We start from the raw sequence: 21,565 nt of genomic DNA on the forward strand, positions 1-21,565 counted from the left end.
ATTTAGCCACAATAGCATAGTTTATCTCTGTTCTACTTTAATTATACCCCAAGTCTGTGTGGCACACAGTTCTCCTAAACTTTTTGAAGAGATTCTTTCCTTTGCAAAACCGTTCTGAAAACCATTCTCTTTGCAAAAATATGTTCTCAACTCAGCAGCCAATGACACTCTGAAAGTTTTCTTAATCAACGTAGACATGAATTGGCTGGAAGCACGTCCCGGGGAGGCTTCTCTTTCCCAACCAGGGAACGGCACCGAAGGCTCCGCGCGACCCCTGCCCTCCTGTGATGGGAAGCGGCGTCTCCAACCCGGCGCGCCAGGGCGGGGCCGCCGGTGCCCGCCCAAAGACTTTTATTGTTGAAGAATTAAAAATGGAGATTTGAGCGCGCACCCCACTGGTGCTGCCAGGCCCAGCCCCGCCTCCTCGTCCCGGACGCGGGGGTGGCAGCGCGTTTATCCCGGGACGGAGCCCCATCCGCGAAGTGCGGGGGACGGCGCGACCGCTCAGGGCAGGTGAGCGGGGCGGGGGAACGGGACGGGACGGAGGGCGGAGGGGGAGGTTCTGTCGCCCCGCGGGGAGCCGGCGCCGGGGGAGGGTCCGGCAGCGTTCCAGCGCCTCCGTGCTTCAGCTGCGATCCGCTTTCAGGGACCCTGAGCGCCTGAAATGGGAGAAACCGCCCGAGTCTTCGCAGTGTTGTCGTTTGGAAACGTTAAATGACGTTTCCAGGTGGAGAAAAAGGCGCTTGCTGTATTTTACTTGTGCCTGAGCAGCACGGGTACCAGCACTGAACTCAGATCCCGCTCCTCATACACCCGACCGTGTCTGCTCGCAGCTCGGAAAGCCAATCATATCCTGGCCTGCATCACAAGCGTGGCCAGCAGGATAAGGGAGGTGAATCTGCCCCTGTAGTCCGCTCCAGGTGTGAGACATCACCTGGAGTACTGCATCCAGCTCTGGGGTCCTCAGCACAGTAAAGACATGGATCTGTTGGGTCTAGAGAAGGGCCACAAAGATGATCAGAGGGCTGGAGCAGCTCTCCTGTGAAGACAGGCTGACAGAATTAGGATTGTTCATCCTGAGGAAGAGAAAGGTCCTGGGAGACCTCAAGGCAGCGTTCCAGTATCTAAAGAGGCCTACAAGAGAGCTGGAGAGGGACTTTTTATTTGGGTATGTAGTGACAAGGAGGAATGCTTTAAACTGAAAGAGGGCAGGTTTAGGTCAGATATCTGGAAGAACTTTATTGTGAGAGTGCTGAGACACTGGACCAGGTTGCCCAGAGAAGTTGTGGATGCCCCATCCCTGGCAGTGTTTAAGGCCAGGCTGGATGGGGTGTTGAGCAACCTAGTGGAAGATGTCCCTGCCCATAGCTGGAACCAGCTGATCTTTAGGGTCCTTTCCAATCCGAACCATTCTATGAGTCTATGATTTTTTTATTCCAGCTTTTACCTGCTACGTTTCTGGGAACTGAGCTGAGCAAGCATGCTCAGTCAGGGTAGTGCCTAATTTCTACATGCTCAATCAAACCCAAGTGGGAATTCAGTTATCCGTATTTGCTGAGGCTGTAAATGGGAAACAAGACTCCAGGTTAGGTATCCTCAGTGTGTGCAAAAGGTGGAATGACTGTGAAAAGCTGGGATACTGGGCACTGTAATTGCTTGTAGTTTCTTTCCTGAGGGGATAGACCCTTCATTTTTGGGGTACATGTACTGAAGATAGGGAAAGCTCTAGAAACATAGGAGTGTACAAGAAGGGTGGATTTATGGAGACAAATAAAGTGGGTGGTGACAGGGTGAGATCAGCAAGAGAGTCATTTTCCATGAAACTGCCACAAAACATCCAGGAAATGTAAAACTGGAATTTCATTTACATTGAAAGGTAAGATGCAGAACTATAACTGTTAGATGACTCCCCTTGTGAAACAGAGCAGTTGAGTTTGATGAAAGTGTAAGAGCCTGCCACAAGAGAGCAGGTGTCAAAAAATTATCTCTAGAAGAGTCTGCAGTTACTTTACACTGATCTTCCCACTATGCTCTGCTATACTACTGCCAGGAGCAAACTGGTGAGCATCAAGACCAAAATTATGACCCTTCAGTCATTGTTGAAAGCCAGATACAAGGTTTTAATTTAGTCGTAATAGGTCTCTTGTGACAGCTTTGTTCTTCCCTGGGATTATAGTGTTGGTAAGATTATCCTTATCAACAAATAATGCTTCATCAAGAGCTCAGGATCTGAACAACTTGTAGGAGATTTTTGTTGAAAGGAGAGCTCCCCTTTAAGTAGGGAGGCAGTAGTTTAATTTCTCTCTGATATCACCTGTAATTTTATGTTGTAGATAAAGCTATTACTGTGGAATTCGATGTGCTTTAGAGGTGGAGCCCAAACTAATACCTAATATGTCAACACACATGTTGTTCTCTGTAGAGAACAATGAAATCACTCAGAACAGTAGCTTCAAGTCCATCACTAGATAAGATGAAAAAAATGTAGAGAATTTAAATTTTTTTTTTCCAATAATAAAGTACTATACCCACTTGTTAGCCTTTTATAGGATATTCAGTATTGAAGAACATTGGAGCTGCTCCTGGCTCAGATTTGATAAAAGCAGAAGAAAAATTTTTCTCTTAAATATTGAGATTTGGGGCAAACCAAAGCAGTTATGAGTAAATATGTTGCAGTAACACTCTTGCATTGTCTCCTAGTGCATGATCAAGAAGGTTTTTAGTAGTAGCCTTGAAATAGGCACTCAAATGTAATAACTTCCTATGTGGTGTTTGATAGAAAGAAAGTTTCAAAACTGTATTTGTGGTTTCAGCAAGGGACTGATGAGAGCCAGTCGAACATGGAAAAATAGAAGTCCTGTCCTGTTGTAGTCCTTTGATGTTAAAGCGGCATTAAAGAGGAATGTGTTTACCATGTTGGACTCACATCGTATGGTCCAAAACCCGGGGTCCACGGTTCAGTGATCAAAGTTCATTCTTTCCTTATGAAATATTGGAGGTAGTGTACCACTTAACTGAGTGAGCAGGAACTGAACCATGGTTGAGCAAACAATTTCCAGAAAAAGCCATACTACTTCTAGTTTTTCCTCAATTTACCAATCATTTATTCTTTCTCCACTCTTGGATTCAACTGGAATGATGTTGAATTAGCTTGTATCCCACCCACCCAGGCTAGCTGGCAGAAGGTGAATTCATTCCATGTGTACCCAACTACTTGCAGGTGTCTTTGGTCCAACCTGTACTGTTAAAATCTGTTTTGCAGGTTTTTTAAAAGTATGATTTTGCACATTGAAGTATTTTATTTTCTTTCTAAAGCTTTTTTCAGTGTCTACATTGACCTTAAAATCAGAAATAAATAACTTAAGGTCTTCATTTATACTGTAGTCTGTGAGCAAACAAGGTTAAAGGTAGTGATCTTCCAACCAGCAAGTGATTTTCTGTTAGATAAAAATTGGGATGGAGGAAGAGGAATCAGTGGGATGTTACATTGTTTACACTGATCAATGTAAACATCCTATTAATACTAGAAGAAAATTCAGAAAATGCTGAATAATGTAGGATGTAGACTCAGTTCTTATTTGATGGAGATTCTGCCACTGATGGATATTTTTCGTCATGTTAGTTGATGACATCATCCATTTCATATGTGCTCCATTTAAAAGAGCTATTATTTTTTAATAAAAATTTCAAGCATCATCAGTAATATACTTGCATAATGCCCACAGGCCAACTTAAGTTTGGGCTGTTCCCAAGACTGGTTTTGCTTGTGCCAGCATTTTCACAGGCATCCTGTTAGCAGGCAGCCAAGCTGATCTGTTGGAGACCAACCTGGGGGTGAGAACATACAGCAAGGGGCTGGTGGAAGGGGCTGGCAACTTTCAAGTAGCAGCTTATACGTGGCTTAAAGTGACTCTTTGAGAAGCCCCTAGTAAAACTGTATGTGCATGACGCCTGCACAAGCTATGAAACCTCTACTTTCTTCAAAGAATGGGGGTGAATTTGTTTACAAGGTCTGTTTCCCACAAAATTATAGGGTGGTATCAGCGACCTTCATCACATACCAGCTTCTCAGTTATCTTGCTAGAAGTTTATCTGGCTGCTGAGTCTTCAATTACTTGTGTTTGGGGGTTTATGAATAATCTTAAATCTGCTCCAGTCCTCTGGATTATCCCTAGTCTTTCAAGTTACTAGAAATGAGTGTTGGGGGCCAGAGGGAATTTCAGGTGGTTTTTAAATGAATGTTAGGTACAAGAAGATACCTGGACTTGTTAATCTTTAAAGTGTTGGTAGATTGATTATATGCTCTCTTGTTCACCAGTGATCCATATATCCAAATTAATCCCCATATCATATAGGGGTTATTATTGATGCACTTACTGATGCCTGCTGAGCTGGTGCTACGAAAAAAATTCAGGAGCCGTAAGCTGGGGTGAGATAAGAAAGGGTTTAATTATGCCAAGGCAATAGATGTTACGACGCGCGCGCCGGGCTGTGCCCGGGATGTTACATTTATAACAATATTTGGCCAATCCTAAGTGTGTCCACCCTATAACTTTTGGCCTGGTCCACCCCCTGGCCCGCCTCTCGAAATTGGGTCTGGGGTGCTTTTTGGGACCCCCTCTTCATCATCTTCTTCATCTTCAGCGTACAGAGAGCAGGGTGACCCAGTTCTTTGACTCTGTCCTGCGGTTTAGGCTAAGATACAAGCGTTCTCCAAACAAGACAGGCCTGCCTTGACTAAAAGACTAAACATTTTCTACTAGATATGGGGATAGGGTGATATAGGGAGTATGGAATGTATAAACTAAGGGGTGCTACAGGGAGGAGGGAGAAAGGGTTTCTAAAATCTACTTCTATTACCTATAAAACTTGTAAGGTAGAAAAATAAGAAAATCATTATGGGCTTAAGGCATCATACTGTGGATATGGATATTTTATCTGTGATTTTAAGACAGTTTTGGTACTGACTGTACTAATCTGTGTTCCAGATCTGAAGCCCCCATAATGATGCAAAATCTACTCATTCCTTCACCCTCTGTTGCAGGCTGAATGAGTTATTCCAAGTACTGCTCAGTATTTTTGATTCAATATCCTGAGACAGGCCATTAATGTGGCCTTCTCCTGGGCTCTGTCAGCATAGCATGCTTTGCACACATTGAGGATTTGTAGTCCTTGCTCTTATCAACAACTTTAAGCAATTAAAAATTTACTATAGAGCAGCACCACACCACTAGCTTTATTCTTTTGAACACTGTCTCAGCAGAGATTTTAATGTCTGAATCATGCAGGCTGTTCATTTTTTTCTTTGATGTTATTGATAAAATCTCTTTTCAGTGACAGTTTCTAGATTTTCCTGTATCTTAGTCAGGCATATAAAGGATATAAACACTCATCAGGATATAAATAATTCTATATTAATTCTTGTGACTTTCTTTGTCACACTGGTTTCATTTGTTTGCACCATGCTGAGCATCTTTTAATACAGTGTGTACTTCCTTTGAGCTCCTAGTTTACTATCCTTCCAGCATGTGCTCTACCTATGAAACTGTCTTTATCTTACACCAAGAGATTCTCTTCTGATTCTCTCCCCCATCTCACTGCAGGGGGGAGTGAGCAAGCGGCTCTGTGGTGCTCAGCTTCCTACTGGGGTTAAACCACAATGGTCCTTTTTGGTGTCCAATATGGAGTTTGAGGGGTTTGAGATAAGGACAGATTTCATTGGAATGTGGAAGACCAAATTTATAGCTACTGCAGCTACTCAGTCCACAGGGCTTGTCATGGGGCTTGCTTGCCTTACTGAGTGTTAGACTTTAGTGCTTGTTCATGGCTGCCTTTTGCTTTTACTGTTTGCTGTACTCCTTCTCATCTGTAATTCTGAAGGGAGCTGTGCTTTACACCAGTCTACCCCTGTATTCTACCCAGGGCTTCAAAGAAGGAAAGCAAAAGTGGAGTGATTAAGTGCAGCAGGTTTGCTCATATAAGTGTGCAGCTGAAGACATAAAAGTCTGGGCTTGCTGTATTTTATCATCCTGGCACTGACTGTGGCAATTATGATTTGTTTCTTGTAGATACTTGTTCTGGTGTTGTAGCAGAAAACTTGTTAAACAAGTAGCAGCCTGATTGAGGCAAATAAAATCTGTATTCAGTTATGGATTACTGAACTGGATTGCAATGTTTAAGTCTCTGGCTGACGGTCAAGAATCTTAAAAGCAGCCAGGGGTGCTGAAGTGCTCTTGCATTCCAGCGTAACCAGTACCTGTTAGGCTGGCAGGGTCTGCTGTAGGAACAGACTAACTTGAGAGCTCCATGTGGCAAACATATCGGTAAGGCCATGGAGCCCTCTTGGCCCTTGCTAGGGCTGGAAGATTGGAAAGAAGGGTGTATTGGAATTGTTGTATGGATGAGGGGTGAAGAGCTGCTTTTCCCAGTGCTCCCAGCAATACCAAATGCTGCCCCAGGCACTTACAGGTGTTGTGAAGGAGCCATGACTGCCCTGGTTTTGCTTGCTGGCCCTTCAGCTGCTCACTCTGCTGTTTGATCCCCTTACTGCCAAATTGAGAGAGCAGAAGCCCAGGCTGGATGCTCTGCAGAGGATGGGGAGAGCCCGCACCTCTGGCAGCAGTCTTGGCTAACACTGCTGAAAATACTTACCACTTACCCTCTTCTGAGATTCTAAAATGTAAGCTACACTTACACAGAGAAATAATCTGATCAGCCATGCTGTAGGGATCCTGAGGCTTCTTTGGACTCCAGCCCTTCTCCTTTTAGCCCCTATTATCTGGCTGTAGAAAAAGATCCATAAACACATACAGTAATCTCATAGCCAGCAGCTATCTTAGCATGACAGAGACAAAATGTTTGAACCTGTGCTATGCCAAAATAGGTACTGGGTGTATCTACAGAAAGCTTTTTTCCTAAATTGAGAAACTTCCATGATTAGAAACTACAGCTGGGGTTTTTTTTCCTTCTCCATGCAGGACATGATACGTGGAAAAGAATCCTGCACTTCAGGACCGATACCAATGACTGACCTCAGCTGCCTTGTCTATGGACTGGAAGAATGGACTGTTGTGGAGTTCCTGAAGCAATACCTTTTTCATTTGATCATTGCCTCACTCACAATTAGTGCAATATTAGTTTTTTTTATAGTTCCTTTGACAATTGTCTTTTTCATTTACCTTTCTAATATTTCACTTTTAATATATCAGAGGAACAGTGAGTTAGAAGCAGATCCCTTGAGTGATGTTTGGGACAGAGCAAGGAAAACCATAGCAAGCTTTTGGGATATATACGCAAGAATATGGCATGGTAAGTATGACAGGACTTGTCTGAAGCTTTGAATTATAGTAAGTAGTAAATACACAGTAGTTTTAATTCTAATTTTTTTCTTCCAAATGGATGCAAAAAAATTACATTTATTGTACTTTGTATGGCATCTAACCCAAAAATTTCTGTCTCAAAGACTGATTGCAATATAGAAGAAGCAGAATGAAAGGGAGAAATTAATTAATATAGGGTAAATTTCTCTTAAGTGGATAGGCAGGTGCATTTCTCTGTATATGGTATCAGAGTGAAGTGCAGTGTTGATGTTAGTTCTAGTTGGAAATGTCATTACTGTATTTTTAGTTGGTAAAAACTACTTTGTGTTATGATAATTAAAAATAATTTTAAGAGCTATATGGATGAAGAAGTAATTAGATCTCACATCTAAGTTTGTACTGTGGCAGAATTTAAAAACTAACCTGACTTTGCAGTTTCGTTACGCTCAACCTTCAGATACTTTCAACACACCCCACTCCTTAGGAAAATCCTCAGCAGCCTGCTAGGCTCTTGTTCTTTCCACAGATGTGGTTTAAGACTATCACAAGGTAACTTTACCATTCTAAGGATGAAGACTAATAGCTTTTGTCTATGTTGCTATCCTGCTATGCTTTTCCCTTAATCTTTGAACATCCTGCGTATAAAATTTCTCCACTTCTTCCTAGGACTCTGCCTGCTCCAATCCCATCTGAACAGCTTATGACAGGAGCTGTAGCAGGGATGGTGATGAAGGCAGACAAGGTGGAACAGAGCTCTTAGTTGGCAGAAGCTGTGGCTTTCCCACGCCTTTGTATACATTATCCTTCTAGTCTGGCTCCACCTAAAACCTAACTCAAACGTAGGAAGAGCCAGGACAAGGATTCATAGAAGTCCATGTCTGTGAGGAAATTCCCTCCCACTGCGAAGTGAATACATTTCACTCTTGTGTAGAGAACCTCTCTTTGGAATTCTTACAGATTATGGTTTCAATTTAAACATCTCACCCTTCTCAAAAATAGAAACATTTTATTATGTAAAATCCCAAACTCTGCATTCTGCCTTATACAGAATGGAAATTCATACCTTTGTATTTCAGGAATGCATCCAGACTGTTTGCCTCTAATTCTGCAAATGAATTGTTTTCACACCCGTTAGTAATTTTAAAAAAATTATTATTATTGTACTATGTACTGAGAAAAGTTCCTAATGGGAAATAATTATTTAGTTCCCTCACTGGGGAAAATGTCAGGTTCAGGTCTCATCTAGTGATTAAACTGACCAATAAATCAGTCCAGTGATAAGCTATGTTGTTTGAGGGACTTTATTTTTGCTATTGACCAAAAGTTCCATCCAGAACCTAATTATTTTAAATGCTACTGCAGAGACTTTCACAACTCTCTGGAAGTCATTTAACAAAGGACAGTAAATGGTTTTCTTTAAACTGCCAGATGATGTACAGATATCATTGTCAGTGTATTATTTTCCATTCCAAACAGGTTATGAGCTTCATGGTGTGGAAAACCTACCAGAGGGACCAGGCATTCTTGTGTATTACCATGGAGCTATTCCTATAGACAACCTTTACTTTTTGTCTAGGCTGTTTCTCTGGAAGAAAAGACTTTGTCGGTCAGTAGCTGATCATTTTGTCTTTCGTTTACCAGGTAAAAACATGTTCTCTTGTATTTAAGCATTCTGGATTCACCCAACCTGTTGCTAGTTTTGGTGAACTTGACATTTTAAACACTTTACTATGCTTTAAAGAGAGCTTTCAAACTGAAAGACTGCTTTTAGACTTTTAAACAAGAAGTTGGTAGATGTAACAGGACAAACAGGTAGAATATCCTGTCATTTCAGTGAAAACATTGGTAAACCCTCCAGAGCCAATGAATAGACTTAAATTCCTTTTGAGATGTAATGTCATTCATTAGTAAAGGAAGCTATTTAGAAGTAGAAGGATACTCTTCAGAAAAGAAAGTTTTGTCCAAACACTGAAAACAAGTTGCAAGAAGCAAGTTTGATGTGAAAACCATGTTCAGGTACCCCTAGAAAGATGACAAGAATTTTTTACAAGCACATTTAGTAGGTGCTGTGTGGTACTAAGCACATCAGAAGTATGAAGTTGTCAAGAGATGACTGGCTTTTTACAGTACCCACAAAAGAAGAGAAAGCTTAGCAAAATGTTGCAACAGAGACTCTTTTTAAGGGATAAATAAGAGGGTACTGTTTCAAATTGAAGTGTCCGTAGCACAGATTTTTTTTTTAAAATGTATAGTACACCATTGTCAGGACTAAGTAATACTCTTAGCTGTGCAATTTCTGGACTATTGATGTCTGCATAACATATTGTTTGAATTATGTTCATGCTAGAGGAACAGAAGGTGCCAAATATGGTGTCAACCTATAAAAAGGCTACAAAAAGGCATTTGGTAAAAAAGACCACAAATAATTGAGATCAGACCTCTGCATTGTATTAGTAGAAAATGTGGCTAAAAGTAATAGCCTGAGCATAATTTCTCCCTAACGTGCTCTCCCATATTTACTTGCTTTTTGCAAAGAAATGTTACACTTCGTGGATTGGTTCTTTAAAGCATGCTCATGAACATATGCTGAACCTCAGTTCAATTTATTTATAGAATTAATCACAGTTACAGGAGAATTCTTGATGTGAATTAATAACATCTCAGAGTAGCTGCAAAGTAATAAAGTTACAAAAAAAGGACAATGATGATCAGAGGCCTGGCATGGCGTCCTTTGAAGAGATAGTACATAAGACAGAAGTCTTGAATGACTGAGGGATACAAAATTCTGTGTGATCTGGAAAAAGGGAATAAGAAGTGAAAATATGTTTATACGATACATTATAATTCCTAACAGTCAAAAAAGTTTTAAAGCCAAGCAAATGAAGTACCTCTTCACTTAATAAGGATACGGCATTCCTGACTGTAGGATAAAACCAAAATATAAATCTGGGTTCACAAAGGGCCTTAACAAAGTCAGCATCTGTCTTTGACAGAAAGATCTATCAAACATGGTACCTTGAATGAGATTAAATTAAATTACAAGATTCAGCACTGTGTTTTCCATTGTCTTCCAAAGTTTCTGTTGCAGACCTTTGTCAAAGTTGTACTGCTAAGCACCAGTTCTGGCAGTCCATAGTTATTGCTTACGTTTATTATAAAAAAATTTCTTCGCAAATTATGCTGTTCAAACAGTGAATTTGCAGATTGAGGAAATGCTTGTTTGTGGAAAGTTGGATGGGAATTCCAAACCAATATATTTAAAATGTGAATATAATATAAGAAAGCATTGAATGCTTCCGTTGTTCTAAATCTGTCTTTTAGAGAAATCCCAGTTATGGAAACAGAGGAAGGAGATTGACTGAAATGTTCATGTGGTGCTGAAATTGCCCCGCTGACTTCTGTCGTTCATGCATCTTAAGTCTTACAGCAGTCCAAGTTGATCCACATAGTTTGCAATTTAACCACAAAATACACAATTAACAACTTGAAAACTAAATGTTTAAAATGTTAAACATCACATTTTCTTTTAAAATAAATGGATGCTTGTCAAGTATTTATTTTTGCAGTAATCTTTATTGTACTGATTTTTCCCCCTGTATTGAAGTATATAAAAAGAAGGAGAGAGGAAGAGACACTTGTTTTCAGATTTCTAGCTATGATGTACAAGTTTTGCTTGCATAGTGGGTGTTTTGATAAGTATAGAAAATAGCATGTGGAAACATCATTTTATTGAGATGCTCCTGATAAGGTGGTTCATCTTCATAACATTTGGGCAAAAATATTTTCATGTCTTTGTCGTTTTGCCAATATTTCCTCTGTAGGTGTCTTATTTCCTTCATAAAAATTTGTCTTAGTCTAAATATATATCTAATAGATTTTCATTTAGCTGTAATCTGGTTCCTACATGCAAGCAGTGTTTGTGATATACTGTTATAATAATATGCATTTGCTACTTATTTATTGCAGGACTTAAATTATTATTGAGAGTGACAGGTGTTATACCAGGCACAAGGGAGGAGTGTCTCCTTGCACTCAAGAATGGATACTTGGTGTCCATCTCACCAGGCGGAGTTAGAGAAGCACTATTCAGTGATGAAAGTTACCAACTCATGTGGGGAAATAGAAAAGGTTTTGCTCAGGTTGCTCTAGATGCAAAAGTGGTGAGTATTATTATTATTATTATTATAATTATTATTGTTATTGTTATTATTATTACTACCACTAACAATCCCAGTTTATACCTTTTGCATATGTGCTTTATTATAAAAGGCAGCTTAGGGATATTTGTTGGAAAATCTTCCAGACAAAAAACATGGTTCAGAAGTAAAGATTTCTTTACCTTTTCACATCACTTTACTCAAGCACATTAATCCATAAGGAGCAAGGAATTTGTGGAACTGTTGAACTTTTTCTTTACTGTTGCAAAGCATCCATCTCTGCAGTTCCATGTCTACAGTTCCATCATGCAGGTATCCAGTGTCACATCTTGGCTGTACTTCAGAAATCTTCATTGTGGTCCTTCTCCAGATTGTCCTAAGGTTTCATTCTTTTTTTCTCATCCTACTAGACTTACATCTTAATTGCTTCTATATACCCAGACATTTTCTTATGGCTCTTTAATATATTATCCTTATCTTTCTTTCTTCTCATTTATTCTGGGAGGGTCTAGGATTTTGTCCTTTCCCTTACTTTTCTTCAGGTTTGTGAAAGATAGCATCAACTTAACCCAAGGTATGTCTACATCAATGTCTGAGTTTGACTCATGTGGGCACTTTTGAAGCAGTTTTTTCATCTCACTCACCATTCTGTCATTCACATTAAGGAACATTAAGGAACCTGAGCTGCATTCCATTTGGCTGAAAATAAGCCAGGAGTGGGACCTAATACTCTCCAGTTGCAAATGAGCATTCAGTCAGTGGTACCAAAGAAGAATTAGTTCTACATAAAAACAGAACACTGAAATGTGCTCAGTGTTGATGTCAGGTCCTCAGCATCCTCTAGAGGTGTGCTTCTATTGATTTGCACTCCACCAATATACACATGGCCAGTGTTTCAGTTACAGTTTCCATATGGATGATAATCTTCAAATACAACCTTCTACCAGTAGCTCTGATTTCTCCCATCTAAATCCACCTGTGAGACTGTATCTCATGGGAAGTTATTTTATTTGGGTCGGCATACAGCTGAATGAGCAGCAACCCTGTCCTTTTCCTAACTGCCACTTCTCATCATCATCACCACTAGATACAAGTTTTCTGCCTTAATTAAGACTTAACATACCTGACACTTTTTGTGTCTGACAATACTGGTACAAATCCAGGTTTCATCTGTTCTGCCATGAGCTTTCTGCTGCTTTCTCATGAATTGCACAACCATCAATTTTACTTCACATTCTTATGAATATCTCATCAATAACAGTGCTCTTTGACCTTCCACATAAACTTTTCTATCTATATAAGAGATGCTGTACAGGGAGTGGAGTTCTTCCCATGAAATTTCGATTTCTTACCATTCCTTTCAGATTTTTGTGCAGTTATATCTCTTTCTCACCCCATCCGATCTGTTGCTTCTCAAGCTTTGTTTTGGTCTCTTGTGCTATAGCTCCTACTGCAAAGTACCCGGAGTTGCAAAATTCATGCTTGAGGTTAATATTTCTTCATAACTCTATCTCTATGGGAATATAACTAAACACTAGAATTAACTTAGGGACACTTACCCAGTGGATAAAGTAATTTTAGGCTGGGAGACCTATTTCTACATCAATGCCTTGCTATGTGGCCTTTTAAAAAGTCATGTTTGATGTGATTCTGTTCCCTTTCCTGTCCTTTTTCTCAAAAGTGCGGGCTGGTAAATGTTAGTCACAATACTTCATATATCGTGTGGGCCTGTACACCACTGCTACTAGGAAAATACCAGAATGTGAACGGGATAAACTTAGTCCATTCATATGGACATTTTGAATTCCCTTATAGTATTATGTATTAAGTGAATAATATACTCAAACAGTCAGAAAGAGGTGTCACTTTAACGACTTGAGTGATTTCTAGTGATTTTGCTTTCATATCTGATTTTCAAGCTACTTCAAATATTTGAACAATCTATTGCCAGATGTTTTCCCTTCACCTGCAACATTACAGTAATACAGTGTAATAGGCTGTGGGTTTTTTTAAATAAAAATTGAATTAAAAAACTCTGAGTGCCCTTACATAGACTGCCACCCTGATCAAAACACATCACAAAAATCCTTGCTAGTAATCCTCTTAGTTCTACCAGTTTTACATAACTTAGAAGCACATGGAAATAGCTGAACAGTAGTACCTAAAATTGTTAGCACCTTCTATTGACAAAATCTGTGGGTTTTTAAAAAAAATTTATTTAATGAATTGGGTATTCATTGAGGATAAGGTTCTTTCAGTGTGAAATAATCTCGTGGTCATTTGCATAATGTTTGGTAATATATAGGACTGTTAGCTGGAGGGTAGAGAGAATTTTATCCTTCGACAACTACTATCCTGAGCTTACCTTTACAGTGCTGTGAGCTCTTGTATTACTTATTATTGTACTCCTTCAGTTTGGGCTTTTTTTAATGATCAGAAGGTTTGAGTGGATCCCTGTGTGGTGGGCGTCATTGTAATTAGCTTGCATCTTGGAAATCTGTGATTGGACATACCTTAGGTAACTAAACACTTAAAAAAAAAAAAGTGCTGTGCATTTAACAGTAGAGGAGGCAATATTAAAGTAGCAACTGGATCCCATCTTTTGACAAATTTTAAAATGGATTGTTTGTTTGTTCTTGCTGCATCCTTTTCAATACTGACCAGAATAGTCTTGTACGTTGACCAAAGACTGAGCATTGACTCATCAGAACTTGTTCTATAATGTAGCAATTCATATATATTTTGCTAATACTTGCTTGGAACCTGAATGAAGGCAAAATAGAATTATAAGGGCCTTTTTTGAATTTATTCTACATACAGTGTAGCCATCAACCAAAGAACCCCACACACTTTATTCAGAATGACTACGTTGTGGTTAACAACCTGCCACAGATGACTTGAATGGGGATTTCAAAACCAACTTTATATATGAATAGACATTCCCACTCTTCATACAATATTACGGAAGTTCAATAGTTCTTCCATTGAAAGAGTTGAAGAAAAGCAAACAATGAAGGTAGTGTCAGCCTCAGTCCTTGCCTAAAGGTTTCCACATTCAGTTTCCACTTCATCTTGTGCAATTACTCTGCTTAAGGAGTCAGAGAAGGAGAGTGTTACTATTTAATGTTATGACTCAAAGTGACTCTGGGACATATATTTGTCTCCATCAAATTTATCTATGCCAGGGGCCTGACCTTCAGAAATACCCTTACCTTCAGAAATACCTCTGCCTATGACTTGGTTTGACAGGTTAATGGGGAGGGTTGATTGTTTCTGAAGATCCCTGAATTTTATCTGTGTAAAAAAATTGGTTCCATTCTATGTCGGTAAAAGATAAACAGAGACTATGGTTTATAAAATTCTCATGTATGTGCAAGGGGTTTGGACTACTTGATCTCCAGAGGACCCTTCTAGCCCCAGCTATGCTGTGATTCTGTGATTTTCAAGCTGACTGGTTTTGATCCAGCTCAAATCCAGCACGGCAAATATAAATGCGTGCGTTACTGCAGATCTGACTGTGCTGCTTTACAAATGTAAGATTTGATATGTGTACCTGTTTTTTGCAGCTTAGGGACTGAAGGTTGCTGCCTACTCTGTACCTCAATGGCTGATCATTGTATGAGAATAGCTTTTGTAGCTGTCAGATTTCTTTATAGCCTAAGATGTATTTCTCTTGCACTATTTCTAAAATTTAAAGTGTTTTGTCTGTAAGACAGAGGGTTTCAAGCATTTTACATGTTAGACATACAGTATTCAATCAATAGCTGAAGCCAACTGGTATTTTTAGTATCCAGTACTTACGTGTTTTTAAAAGCTATTACTGGTTATTTTTAAGGGGTTGTAACTAATAATTTGCCTTAATTTCTCATTCTTAAGGATTTACCATAAAAACTTCATGTGTGTTTGATATTTTTGTTATCTGTCAGGGATTTTTTTCCTTTTAATGGTTTCCAACACTTTGAGTTACTTGTTAGGCTCTAGTTAGGTGGTTTTCTTGCTTGTTTTTCTCTTGTCCTATGGTTTTCTGTTCTCTGGTAATGATTCTTAACAGCATAAAAGTCTTCTTTCATTACCTTATGGACAAGTAATTCCAACAACATGCTCAAAATATGTTTTAAAAAAAGGAAAGGGGACAATAGTGGCCAAAAAAATCATTGCATACATGGATACAATCACTGTCAGTTTGTCTACAAATTGTGAAATCTTAACTCAGGCTGTAAGACATGACTGTTTCAAGTGCAGGTATCTCAAGTGTGTTTCTTTTTAGTCACGGTAATGAAGTGAACTTGTTCTGTAACTGCCTAAGTATCCACCTTCCAGCAGGTGTGTAGTCCAGGTCAGTGAGGACATACAATTGCCTTATTTGTCTAAGGGATCTGCAGAAATATTTTCCAGTGAAATATTACCCAAACGTGACTGCTTCAGTGAGACCCTTCTTTGAGAAGCAGATGAGCCAACCATGAATGTCTAGTTGCTTTCTGCTAGACTTCACAAACTGAATACTCTCCTATTCACCACTTGTGATGAAACCTTTAGACAAGGAAACAGCAAAACTTTATTTATGTTCCAGTCAGTGGTACTGCAATAAATATATAACATAAAAGTTATATAAACCCTAATACAATGTCAGTAATTTTCCTTAGAGACAGTGGCTTTAAAACAGATATTTGTGGCAGCTAAGAAATAGAATTTTATTTCTATTCTTGAGTTTATTTTTTATATCAAGATTCCTTGATTGCTACTTAACTGACTGATAATTATCTTCTGTATTCAAGTGATTTTCTTAGCTGCATTAACAGGCACTAAAACATAAATTCAAACCTGGTATAACATTTCCACTGTTTTGGTGTTGTTTTTTTTTTTTTGTGATCCCTTAGCCCATCATTCCAATGTATACTCAAAATGTCCGTGAAGGCTATAGGACGTTTAAAGAAAGAAGTAAGAAGTTAAAAATATATTTTAAGTATTTGGAATGCTTTATCCACTTTTCTCTCAGATTTCTCTCACTTTTTTCTTAGATTTTGCTTTTCAGACTTCTGCTTGCTTTGGATTTTCTAACACAGTTGCTATGGGTTAGAGGTATCTCATATGGAAATAGCTTGTGCATAACTGGTTTGTGCTGTGTGATTTGATCCTTTAATTCAGTCTTATTTCAGTGATCTATTAGGTCTATCGAGCTTTGTTTTGGTGGACAGTTACCTCAATCCTGTAACAACTTCTTGACTGTCAGATAAAGCATGCATTTTTAATAAGTCTTCAACACTAATCAGATTTCAAGTTTGGATTGTGTTTTCTGTGGCTGTAATCTCACTTTTTCTTCCCATAAACTATTTCAGGATTTTTTAGACAGTTATATGAAAGTACTCGATTGCCTTTTATTCCTCCATATGGAGGACTTCCAGTCAAATTTCGCACATACATTGGGAAGCCAATCCCTTACGATCCGAATATAACTACAGAGGAATTAGTTGAAAAGGTAAGTTATCTCTCCTTGCAAAATTGAGCTACGTACTTTGCCTTCTCTTATATATGTACTTGAAACTAGTTTTTTTCATGCTTCAGTAAAGACAAATATACTTGTTAAAGCTATGGGCAGTTGAGGTCTGTGATTATTTAATGTAGGGATACCTACAAGTAAGTATTGACATAGTAATAGTTGATTGGGATGCTCTCATCCTTTCAGAATGTGTGAACTCTGTCTTCTTGGCATGTTAACTTTGTTTCTCCCATGCCTTTGGTAACTTTGATAACTGAAATTATGTAAACTGTGTTTTAAGTGCAGTTTTCAGTAACCACGAAAATAAATTTCACAAATAACTTTGAGCATCTTCTCTAAATAGCACAGAGTACTAGAAACAAAGTTCCACAAGAGCTTCAGTCTCATTGTCAAAAGAAAAACGTTACAAAAATGAGTTGCATCCAAAATATAAAAGTATTTTGAGTACCTATAGCTTGGTGAAATCAGTGGTGCCCAGGAGCATAAAAGCGTTTGTAGATCAAAAGTTTAAGCATTTTTCAAAATATTAAGCTAAACAGAAAACACAGTTTTTAAAATTTGTCATAGAAGGTGAAGGGAGGGCTTTATGCAAAAACATAAACAAATCTATGAGCTAGGAGTACATGGATCAGAACACTTGTTAGGAATCACTGATGAAAAAACACCTTACTGCTCCCAAAAAGGTGCAAGAATGCCAGCTTTCCTTTCTTTTTTTTTTCATTTTTTTTTTCTTTTCTTTTTCTTTTTTCCTTTTTTTATGAGTGTGCTGCAGATTCTGGACTTCACAAAAGTGAAACCAGAAAGACAGGTTTGGTCTGTTGCAAGAGAACTGCCCCAGTAAGCTGTGGAGTTTGGTCTTAGCATATTTAGGAGGCTGGAAGCAATATGACTGCCCTTACTGTTATTTATATTCTTGTATTTTGGGGGAACAGTATTTTGTGTACCTGCAAAACTGACATTGAAATTTCCCATGATGCTGATTTACTTTGTTAAAGTCAAGGTTTTGACCACCCATTTTGACCATCACCCACTTCAGTAGGAGTACAGTTAGGTCTTCTGTGGCTTGTATTATTTAAAAATAAAAGCAGGTTGATGGGGGTTCGAGGTGAGCAGTGGCCTGGCTGCCCTCTGTTGGATCCTGCCCTGGAAAGGAATTAGGACATGAACCTGTCAGGAAAGGTTCAGCTACTCTTTTCTTATATTCACAGTGATATTCTACCATGACTCTGGGGTAGATCAGTGGAGTATGTAGCTACCCTTATTTCAAGCTTAAATACATAAGGAAAACCAAAAGGAGATAATTTCTTATTTCTTTTAGAAATGCAGAATATTTTATGCAATCTCTTCCTGAACTTGCATTTGAATCTCACGTAGAGAATATTATGAATTCTCTTATTATGTGCATACTGTATATGATCCAGTTATGGGGGAATTCATGTTGGGAAGGACAGACAGAGGTTCTCACTCCAAATTCCTAGTGCCAGTAAGGTCAGCTATGGGATCAGATGAGGTTAGTCAGGCTTTGTCCAGCATTTTTGATAAAAATCTTCAGGGATGGAGATTGCACAAACTTAATGTTTGTATGTGTTAAAGGCAACTTTGACTTAGTAATGCCCAGCTGTAGTAAATCTCAATAATTTGAGCCTATCCAAAACTGCAATCAATGTTTTTGTTCCTTTCCTTTCCAAGAAAAGTGTCATTAGGACAACTATGTAATATAATAGACACTTTTTTTCTTAGACTGGATCTTATGAGTGAATTTCCCAGTGCCTCTTGAACTTCTGAGAAGTCTGGGGTTATACTATTCTTCCATGCATAAGCAGGTCTGTAAAGGCAAATTTCTCTTCTCTTTTCAGACAAAGACTGCTGTCCAGGCTCTCATAAGAAAGCACCAAACACTTCCAGGCAACATATGGAAAGCTTTACTGGAGCGATTTGATAAACGTCGTAAAAGCGATTAGAATGCTTATGTTTATTTTGTTGTTTTTACAGCATACAGTAAAAAAAAAAGTCCTACAGCACTGTTGACTAATAGTTGGTGTTCAACCAGTTTAATTTACAAGTTTCTACAGATTTGGCAGAAGAAAACACTTAACCTCTCGAGAATATCCTGAACTCAGAAAGACTAAAGAAGATGACTTACGTACAATAGCAATGCAACAGCTAAATTCCCCAAAAGGAAATCATGTAGCCAGGATTTTCCTGGTTCCTAAAACAAGTGCATACTGGCCTTAGCAGTTTTGCTAGATCTGTGGTTTTCTGTTTTGAGCAGATCACAGGCCAGTCTCAGAGAAGAACCTTAGAGTCAGTGTTATCCCACCAGAGACCACTCCACAGTGGGCACCTTCTCTGTTGGACCCCATGCAAGACAGTGTCAGAAGAGAAACTGTCTCACTTTAGCTGATGGTCTGCTGCTTAGGCATTTTTCTAGAGACTACACAAAAAGACATAATCCCATTAGAACAGATAATAGACTCCTACAACACATCAGCCTAGTGGTTCGCACCCTGGAAAGCAGGACTGCTACATCCAAGACTTTGCCCCCACAAAAGACAGGTCTCTCTAAGAGAGGAGAAAAAAAAGCTTTAGTTCAGTGTAGTGCTATGCAAATACATGCAGAAAGTAGTTTCAAGTTTGATCTGGTACATGCATCCATTATTGCACCATACCGTAGTTATTTAGTGAATGAGGCTGCCCTCAGTCTGAAAATCCCTGGGTATAGTGAGAGCAGTATGGATGTGCTGTATTTATCTCCTGGTGAACAGGGAACAGGCTATAGGGGTAGCTTACTTAGGCAATGCAACCCTGAGGCTTACCATCGCTGGTGGTTTGCCAAAAAATGCAGTACTGCAACACTGCTGTCTCCATACGGATTTAACCAAAATGCCTGTTTGGAAAGGTAGATGTAGGCAGTGTTGTCATCCTAATGCAATTTGTGGAAAACTGAAACTTGCTACAAAGCAGAATGTGTTTTTACAGGCTGTGGAATGTTGTTACTGGTGGGAGTGGGAGAACTTTGTGTAATCTGTCCAACATGCCATTAAATGCAACCAAGTCTGTTAATTTCAAACACCAAGAGAGGTAATTTTTCTGCCTCATTTTTTCATTCTTGTGCTTTTAATACCTACATAATCTTTCCCCTCAACATCCTAAAAAGTTACATAGTATCTAAGGAACTATATACACCGTTTGCTCATTTTTCACTAGAAAACTAAATCTGCTCTTTGGATTAGAATAAATTTTTCCCATGCTGCTTCTCCACAAATATTTTTTGCACATCTGGAGAAGGGAGCAGGATAGACAGGTGAGTTATTTCCCTGGAGCAAAAAGACAAGAATCCTGTCCTGAAAAAAAAATCTCAAATCTCTCCTAAGGTATAGGTATTTTTATTTGAACACCTTAACTATAATTGCTGTATACAAGCAGAAAGATTTTTCTCCCAGCAGAGACTCGACATGCACAGGAAATGATAAACTAAAGCAAACCAAGATGCAGACTGATACACCTGGACAGAAACAGGAATTCAAACCACGAAGTCTTACACAGCACACTCCAACGATACAAGCTAAAATTCAAAGTGTGAGCTTAAGTCAAGGGAGAAAAAGGAAAAGGTTATGGAATACACAGATGAAGAAGCAAGAGGAATTAAGAGTAATGATGCCTCAGAGCTGAGAATCTGAAAGCAATCTTTGTATTGCAGAAACTGCAGAAGGACAAGACAGAATCATTCTCTGACTGCCTTATTTTTCGAGCACATTAGTGTCATCATGGAACATGTCCAAAGAGGGGCAATGAAGCTGGTAAAGGGTCTGGAGCACAGGTCTTATGAGGAGCATCTGAAGGAGGTAGGGTTTTTTAATCTGGTGGAAAGGAGGCTCAGAGGGGTTCCACAACTGCCTCAAAGGAGGTTGGAGCCAGATGAGAGTCAGTCTCTACTCGCAAGTAACAAGTGATAGGACAAGAGGAAATAGCCTCAAGTTGTGCCAGGGGAGGTTTAGATTGGATATTACTAAAAATTTCTTCACTGAAAGGGTCATCAAGCATTGAAACAGGCTGCTCAGGGAAGTGATAGAGCCACCATCCCTGGACTTGTTTAAAAGATTTGTAAGTGTGGCACCTGGGGACATGCTTCAGTGGTGGGCTCAGCTGGGTTAATGATTGGACTCAGTGATCTTAAATGTCTTTTCCAATCTAAACAATTCTGATTCTCTAACCAGTTAAACACTTCAACAATCTGAATTTGCAAAGCCTTTCAGATTCCATGATGCTAGGGGCTGTGTTGCCACAGAACAGAGCACAAGCCTTGGATAGGAGATACGTAATCAGAGCACTGATTATCTTTGAAAGAAGAGACTCCTGCCTCTATCTCTCCTATTTAGACAGCTGTTAACATTTTGCTAACAAAGTTCAAGTTTTTACTGGGCGAGTAAATCATCTTACAGCAGCGCCATTATGTTATCTGCAGTGTATCTGAAATGAGCTGAAGTAAAAATTAATTTCTATTAGTTGTCTTCTGTCAGTTGTCTGAAGGGTATTTTCTGGGGTCTCAATATGATAGACAAAATTATTATTGAGAAAGAGGAGTGACTTTG

At 39.1% G+C, this 21,565-nt stretch overlaps 1 protein-coding gene across 1 annotated transcript; it reads left to right on the forward strand.

Annotated features, from left to right (window-relative positions):
* Positions 1-477: 477 nt before the first annotated feature.
* Positions 478-18,965, forward strand: LOC113974758 (transmembrane protein 68-like). The gene is made up of 7 exons (XM_027698576.1): positions 478-513; positions 6,978-7,308; positions 8,796-8,960; positions 11,286-11,479; positions 16,354-16,414; positions 16,813-16,952; positions 18,830-18,965. The coding sequence occupies exons 2-7, from the start codon at positions 6,981-6,983 to the stop codon at positions 18,932-18,934; spliced, it is 993 nt and encodes a 330-aa protein (XP_027554377.1). The 5' UTR covers positions 478-513; positions 6,978-6,980; the 3' UTR covers positions 18,935-18,965.
* The last annotated feature ends 2,600 nt before the right edge of the window (positions 18,966-21,565 follow it).

The sequence above is a fragment of the Neopelma chrysocephalum genome, unplaced genomic scaffold (assembly GCF_003984885.1).
Source record: "Neopelma chrysocephalum unplaced genomic scaffold, ASM398488v2 Primary Assembly neopelma1_22, whole genome shotgun sequence".
Classification (NCBI taxonomy): domain Eukaryota; kingdom Metazoa; phylum Chordata; class Aves; order Passeriformes; family Pipridae; genus Neopelma; species Neopelma chrysocephalum.